This window comes from Ovis canadensis, chromosome 8, assembly GCF_042477335.2.
Source record: "Ovis canadensis isolate MfBH-ARS-UI-01 breed Bighorn chromosome 8, ARS-UI_OviCan_v2, whole genome shotgun sequence".
NCBI classification, from domain to species: Eukaryota; Metazoa; Chordata; class Mammalia; order Artiodactyla; family Bovidae; genus Ovis; species Ovis canadensis.
This window is the reverse complement of record NC_091252.1, coordinates 52,259,579-52,268,061: the sequence shown is the minus strand read 5'-3', so window position 1 is coordinate 52,268,061 and position 8,483 is coordinate 52,259,579. Positions and strand designations below refer to the sequence as shown.

General features: G+C 37.6%; 1 protein-coding gene across 1 annotated transcript; it reads left to right on the top strand.

Annotated features, from left to right (window-relative positions):
- Positions 1-4,775: 4,775 nt before the first annotated feature.
- Positions 4,776-5,044, top strand: LOC138445094 (small ubiquitin-related modifier 1-like). The gene is made up of 2 exons (XM_069598896.1): positions 4,776-4,942; positions 4,993-5,044. Exons 1-2 carry the CDS (start codon positions 4,776-4,778, stop codon positions 5,042-5,044), a joined length of 219 nt encoding a protein of 72 aa, XP_069454997.1.
- Positions 5,045-8,483: the final 3,439 nt, after the last annotated feature.

Here is an 8,483-nt window from a genome sequence, read left to right as displayed (position 1 = left end):
ACAGTCTTTTGGACTCTGTGGGAAAGGGAGAGGGTGGGATGATTTGGGAGAATGGCATTGAAACATGTATAATATATATGAAATGAATCGCCAGTCCAGGTTTGATGCAGGATACCGGATGCTTGGAGCTGTTGCACTGGGATGACCCAGAGGGATGGTATGGGGAGGGAGGTGGGAGGCGGGTTCAGGATGGGGAACACGTGTACACCTGTGGTGGATTCATGTTGATGTATGGCAAAACCAATACAATATTGTAAAGTAATTAGCCTCCAATTAAAATAAATAAATTTATATTAAAAATAAATAAAAAATAAAAACTGAGAAAAACATGTTCAATATTACGTAAATATATTTAAATTTTTCAAAGAAATGTTTTTCTAGGGAAATATAAATTAGGAAGCAGATTCAAAATGTAGAAAACCCCAAAGAGATCAATAGTGATGGCAGAAAAATAAAGTCAAACCCCACAGCTACACAAAGCTAGTCCTGTGCTCTTCCAGAATACACAAAAGGTGGAGTTCATTTTTATGTAGGCAGTGTAAGAAATGGAACTTGAAATGGTTCATTTACAAGACAAAGTAGCTGGCCTTGAGTGGAAATTATTAACAAATGGTTTTCCACTCAGAGCTAGCTAGTTTTGTCTTGGAAGATTACTGGCAAACTAGATTTTCCTAACAGCTTACACCTGGAGAGACCCCACGTTACAAGATGTTTGGGAAGAGATAAACTAAAGGCCTTGTTTAGAAATTTGGACTTAGGATGGGAAGGGAGAAGAAAGAATACCTCATAAGACTTAGGTGACTTCCAAAAAGATTGTAACCCCATAGAACTCAGACAAAGAGGAACTGGGGAGGGATTTGTACACCAGGGAATAAAAATTTGCTGTAACTGTCCTAGGTATTCCTGCCCAGCAGACACCTGATCTTGCAAGACCATCATTAAAGCCTTGCTTCTCACTGTACCTTTTGTCTCCAAGTCCATTCTGTAAGTTTGGGCCAGTGGCCTTTATTTCCCACAGCAGTACAAGTAAAATAAAACCTAAAAAATCCTACATATTTTCACATAATAAATTTTAGGGCGAATCTACATGACACAAATTAAGAATATAGAAGAGAACAAATGTAGAAGAGAACAAATGAATAGTCATTAAATATCAAGATGAAGACTTTGTAAGTGACCTAGTCAGATGAAAATATAAAGAAAGCATTTTACTGATTTTACTCTATAGGCAAGAAAAATAATTAGCAGGATTACAATGTAAATAACCTACCAGGAAACACTTTGCAAAGGGTTTTTAGAGAAAATACTATTTTTAAAGTATCTATTCTGGTAGATTAATCAGAAAGTATGCCATTTCCTTCTCCAGGGAATCTTCTCAACCCAGGGATGGAACCCAGATCTCCTGCATTGTAGGCAGACGCTTTACCATCTGAGCTACCAGGGAAGCCCAGAACATTCAATTTAAAATGAAAAATTAGATTAAGATATAGATGGAAAATTTACAACCGAAAAATTACAAATAACCAATGAAAAGTTGTAGACGTACTCAACCTTGCTATTACTCAAAGAAATTCAAATTAAAGCTACATTAGTGTCATGTTTTCAAACTGGAAAAAGAACTAATATCTTTGTGGGAGAAATCATGAACTGTCTCACACACTCTTGTATAAAAAGAGTATAAATTTGTAAAATTTTTCTACAGGGAAATTTCATAATATGTGTGAAAAGCCACAAAAACCTGCAAAGTATTTACCCTAGCAATCAAATTTTATGAATTTATCCTAAGACTATGACCTGAGATGGACATAAGCTTTATTTATAGGTGTGTTTTTAATATTGTTTAAAATAATGATGAAATTGGAACAAATTAAAATGTTCTTTAGTAGGAGTCTAATTAAAATGAGACAGATGATACATATTTTTAGCCACTAGTAATAAAAATGAAATATTTATTCACATGAAAAGCTATGTATTTTTAAATTTTCATGTTTCTAAAACAGAAGAATACCTTTCTGTAAATAAAACATTAAAATTTTATTTCCAGCAAAAAACAACCACTATTAACATTTGATATATAACCTCTGACTGTTGTGCAAACATTACATAGCATTGGAAGATATATTTCACAAAGACTATTGTAAGGAAAGAATTAAAGAATTAATTTGTGTAGATAAAGATATAGCCTAGATGATATATTTTGACATGAATTTATAGTTGTTTGAACAATTGCATCTCAGAAGTGTTGAATCAAATCTCTGTGGCATCCTAATGGATTAAAGTCCTTGTTTTTGTCCTCCCTAACCATTTTACCACTGTCTTAGGACAAAGTACTGGAGGTGTGACAGATGATACAGAATTGTAGAGTGCAGAATGTATGGAAACAAGCAGTAGTAAGGTCTGTGTGAAAATGAAGAGTGTATGCCCCTTCTGAAAACATTCTAACTCAGTTTTTGTTCTATACACTGGGCAGGGCAAAACATTTCAATCCCCTTTTTAAGCTCATTCAATCAAAATTGGACAGTTCTATGCATTTCACAGATATTAATGTATTTCATGCAGCCACAAAATTAAAAGACGCTTGCTCTGTGGAAGAACAGCTATGACAAACCTAGACAGTGTATTAAAAAACAGAGACATCACTTTGCTGACAAAGGTCCATCTAATCAAAGCTTTTCCAGTAGTCATGTATGGATGGGAGAGCTGGACCATAAAGAAGGCTGAAAGTGAAAGTGAAGTCGCATCTGACTCTTTGTGACCCCATGGACTGTAGGCTACCAGGCTCCTCTCTCCATGGGATTCTCCAGGCAAGAATACTGGAGTGGGTTGCCATCTCCTTCTCCAGGGGATCTTCCTGACCCAGGGATCGAACCCAGGTCTCCAGCATTCCAGGCAGATGCTTTAACCTCTGAGCCACCAGGTAAGCACCAAAGAACTGATGCTTTCAAACTGTGGTGCTGGGGAACACTCTTGAGAGTCCCTTGGACAGCAAGGAGATCAAACAGTCAATCCTAAGGGAAATCAGTCCTGAATATTCACTGGAAGGACTGATGCTGAAGCTGAAGCTCTAATACTTTGGCCACCTGATGTGAAGAGTCAACTCACTGGAAAAGACCCTGATGCTGGCAAAGATTGAGAGCAAGAGGAGAAGAGGATGACAGAGGATGAGATGGATATGGGAATCACTGACTCAGTGGACATGAGTTTTAGCAAACTCAGGGAGATAATGAAGGACAGGGAAGTCTGGCTTGCTGCAGTTCATGGGGTGGCAAAAAGCTGGACATGACTTAGTGATTGAACAACAATTCATTTCACTCTTATAGTGGGGAATCTTAGATTTCTGTTTTATAGATAAGAAGCCTGAGATACAGAGAGATTATTCATTTGTCTAAAGTTGCCCAGTTAATAAGAGGTAAAGCAGAAATTGGAACCTGGGTAACCCAGGTGACTACTTTTAGCTATCACACTACCAGCACTTAACGAGGCCTTGCTTCAAGCTCAATGCAAGATGCTGTTAATGCAGGAGTAAATCAGTCCCTCAGCAAACATGTAATTTTTGGCACATGTCAAGCAGCATGGAATGTATTCTTCTTACATGGAGATGCAAGAGGTTATATCTGTAATAGGAGATGCTGATATAAACTCTGCCTCCTGGAGGTTATCATTTGTAATAACTCTTCTGACCACTTGGCCCCTCAAGCCCATGGGTGTCCTTTGGTCTCACTGGTGGCTCAGATGGTAAAGAATCTGTGTATAATTCAGGAGACCTGGGGTTTGATCCCTGGGTTGGGAAGATTCCCTGGAGAAAGAAATGGCTATCCACTTTACTATTCTTGCCTGGAGAATTCCATAGAGTCACAATGAGCTGGACACGACTGAGCAACTAACACTTTCACTTTTTTCCCTTTTGCAACCAGCACACAGACACTGTCAGATATGCCTGAATTGCAGTAATAAAGACAACTTGGGCTCTAGGAAAAGGCTGGGACCAGTAGGGGGAATGTCTCTACTTAAGTATATTTATACTACATTTTCCATGACCAGGTCCTAAACTCTTTAAGGTCATAGATGGTGGGGATCCAGCTTTTTTATCTTCTCTACATTTCTGCATCTAGTTTCTTCAAAAACAGAAGAGTGTTGACGAAAAAGTAGAGGCTCTGTGATCACCTTGGCCTGAGCTGGAATTTCTGCTTTAGTCAGGGAGGAGCTGAGGGATTGTGTGGAAGGTTTTTAACCTAGCTCTAGGTTTCCCCTTGTGTTAAGTGGAAATAATGAAACTACCACAAGGCAGATAGGTATTAGGAAGAAACCTACTTTTCTTCCACCTTGAAATATATTAATGAACTTAGAATCCCATGGATGCAGGAGCCTGGTGGGCTGCAGTCCATGGGGTCACAGAGTCAGACACGACTGGGCGACTCCACTTTCACTTTTCACTTTCATGCATTGGAGAAGGAAATGGCAACTCACTCCGGTGTTCTTGCCTAGAGAATTCCAGGGACGGGGGAGCCCGGTGGGCTGCCGTCTATGGGGTCGCACAGAGTAGGGCACGACTGAAGCGACTTAGCAGTAGCAGTATATATATATACATCTCAGGTTAAAAGCAAACCTAATAAAAGTTTAAGAAATAAATCTTACAAGTAGAAGGTGTAGGGGAAGTCCCTTTAGCCACAGTGTTGTGCAGTCGGGTAGAGAGACAGATTTGTAAATCCCGGAGCAAGGTTCTACCTACCTGAGGCTGCTGGTGTGCAGAGACCCCCGGGTAAGCCACCGTCACCATGTCTGACCAGGAAGCAAAACCTTCGATCGAAGACTTCGGGAATAAGGAGGAAGGAGAATATATTAAAGTCAACGAACAGGATAGCAGTGAGATTCACTTCAAAGTGAAAATGACGACGCATCTCAAGAAACTCAATCATACCGTCAAAGACAGGGAGTTCCTATGATTTCACTCAGGTTTCTCTTTGAAGGTCAGAGAATTGCCAATAATCACACTCCAAAAGAACTGGGAACGGAGGATGATGCGATTGAAGTTTATCAGGAATAAACAGGGGGTCGTTCAACGGTTTAGATACTCTTTTTATTTTTTTTCTTTCCCCTTAATCCTTTTTTATTTTTCAAAATAGTTCTTTTGTAATGTGGTGTTCAAAACAGAATTGAAAACTGGCACCCTATCTCTTTAAAACATCTGGTAATTTGAATTCGAGTGCCCATTATTCATTACTGTTTCTTTTAATTATGCTGATTTTTTGTGACCAAACCTCAGCCCCCTTCATATCACTCTTTCCTTTTTAAAATTACATATGTGCATAGAGAGGCTGTCTTTTCCAGGACTGTGCATTTGCAGGCTTGTGATAAATAAGATCAGCTAATGCTAGTGTTTCTTACAACTTTCCAATTGGCTCTGAAGTTCTAGCATATGATTGCTTCATTCCTGGAGATGGAAGTTTTTTGGAAAACAGAATTGTGGAAAAATGACCTTTCCTTAATTTGAAGCTACTTTTAAAATCTGAGGGTCTGGACCAAAAGAAGAGGAATATCCAGTTGGAGTCACATGACAGAGGTGTTAAGAACAATGACTAACTCCAAAGATGGCTTCACTGAGGAGAAACCGTTTTATGATGAAAGAAAAATCGTGTCAGAAGATCCCAGAAAAGATATAATTTTCATTAGCGGTTAAAGTTATTCATGCAGAAGTGTATACAACAGAACGCTGCTCTTTTTGACTTTATTTGTACTTTTTGGTCTGGGATATGGGGTTTAAATGGACATTGTCTGTATTAGTGTCATTAATATAAACAAAATATTTGTAAAAATAAATCTTACAAGTATTATTTATATGCCATGGAATTAAAGCCCAAGATACATAAAAGAAAAATATTATATTAAATTCTGTCTTTTTGTCTAAAAGGGGAGGACCAGATTATGTCTTATTCTATCCCTAAGAATGAGGAAGCAGCAGTTTCTAACCTGAAACCAAATTAATAGCCTGTGGTTTCTGAGATAAATTATCCCCAAAGGGCATCAGATATCCCAGACCAGGAAACCAGGAGCACTCTTGGGTTTTAAGTGATATAAAGTCAGATCTATGCAAATATGTGGTCATTTGTGAAAAAGAAGCATCCATAAACTCCTTTCCCAGGGGCACTTGGTCCTGGAAATATAGGGCTGTTAGGAGCCTGGGGGAAACTGAGGTACCAGCTGTTTCCAGAAGCCATATTGTAACAAGCTATTCTTACCACATAAAACTTCACATTATTTCTAAGAACAGACATACCAGTCCTGGCCTGGCCCACATCCAATTTGGGTAATTGCATTTTATCATCTTTTGGGTCTCTCTGGCACTTTCAATTAGCCATAATTTATATTCTTTCTAGTTTACAATTGAAACTGCCTTGTATTGCAGCTGTGAGGTTACACAGAGAAGGCAGCTAAATTAACAAACAGCCGGTACATTATTGCTGCTTTTCAGTTCTCTTTTGCCTTACATTTCTATGACATGCTAAAGTTCAGGGATTATTAGTGCCATTTTATAAGAGAGACCATTCAAGCTCCAAAGTAATTTACATCCATGAGGAGTTGGAGTACAAAGTGAAAAATAAATTCCCATTTGGGTATATGCCTATACCTTAGAACTGAAAAAAGGAAATAACAAATCTTTTCTAAAAGAGAATGAATCACTTCAATACATTAATAAACAGAGGTATAATGTTCTTCTTTCCTCTGCTTCTTAAAAAAAAAAAAAGTATTTATTAAGTTTCCACTTGTACTGAGTATTATTCCAGGTGTTGAAGTCCAGAGGTAAACAGTAGATGGCTTTTCTCAGATCCTTAGAATACACCAATGCCTGGTTAGCTCATTTGATATTCACAAGAGCTTTATGAAGTGTACACTAATGTTTGTCCTATCTTACATGTGAGGAACTGAGGCAAAGTGTTAATAACTTTCCAGAGGATAGCAGTTACAATCAAAGCTTCAAACCTCAGCTATTTGATCCCAATACTTGTGCTCTCCATCACTGTAATAATCTCTTCCATGCACAGAATATTCCTGGACTTTACTATTACATATTGGAAGATGGACAATAAACAAACAAATAAGCAACAGAACTCTCTGAGTGATCAAATATGAGTGCTGTGAAGAGAATTAAAATATTCTGACTAGGTAGAGTCATGAGGTATTGCTTAAGCTAGGTGATAAAAAGGCTTTTCTATTTATATGGGGAGATCTGGAACAGAAAAGGAGCCAGGTAAGCAAATATGAAGAAAACAGTGTTGGAAATAGAAAGAAGAGCCGGTGCCAGGACCCTGGCGTGTTTGCAGAATCAGAATCAGCCCCAAATGGCTGGAGCTCATAGATTAAGTTTGGCTGGAGACAGACAGGCACAGGATTACATAGGACCTAAACAGTGTAACATATTTAGCTTTTGTTTTACTTGTGTTTTTGAAGGTTTTAAGTAGATAAATGATTAAGTATTCTATTTTAAAAGATTATTCTAAAGGGAGGATCTGTTTAAGGTGTGGGCAAGAGTGGAAGAGAAATAATTCAATGTCCCAGGTAAGAGATGATTGTTAGCTGGACTAGGGCACATTTAGAGATTAGAGGAAAAAGGGCTGGATTTAGAATATGTTTTGTTGACTTTGCTGATGGATATTGGAGGGGAGCAAGTAACAGAAAGAGAAGACTCAAAAAAAGAAAATAACAGTTTGTTAGTTAAACCTAAATATTTCACTAAAGGATTTTGGTGGTTTCTTCTGAGAATTCTTAGCTGGGATAAAAAAGATGATGAAATGATATTTAAATTTTATTTCCTTAATTTTCATTAACCAAGTCAGTAGTGAAAGTCGCTCATTCATGTCCAACTCTTTGCAACCCTATGTGCTAGAGCCTGTCAGGCTCCTCCGTCCATGGAATACTTCAGGCAAGAATACTGGAGTGGGTTGCCATTCCCTTCTCCAGGGGATCTTCCCCACCCAGGGATGGAACCCAGGTCTCTTGCATTGTAGGAAGATACTTTACCATCTGAGCCACTAGATAAAATAAATAAATTTGCCTTTATTTTAAGAAATGATTTAAGGTACATATGAGCACTGTTAGCTTTGTTTGAATTATTTATCAATGTGTGTAAAATGGATTTATGATTTTATAAAATTGGATAGAAATCTGTTCATTTAAGATCACTACCTATTATCATCATGAAAAGTGATATTCAGAAGAGGGTCTTGTACATGTTATTTTGGTGTACAACATACAAAGTTAAATACAAATAAGGCAAATGAATAGGATATCAAATTATCGTGTTGAACTCACATCTTCTTAATGGAAGACATTTTGTTTTTTTAAATGAAAGTGTGAGAGGATCTATGGTGGTTCTTAAGTTGTGTCAATTGTGTGAATTAAAAAAAATGCCTAACATAATTTAAAGTGGATGTATTTTACAGAAAACTGTTTAAGGATTTTAGAAAAACTGAAAGCATTTTCCATAA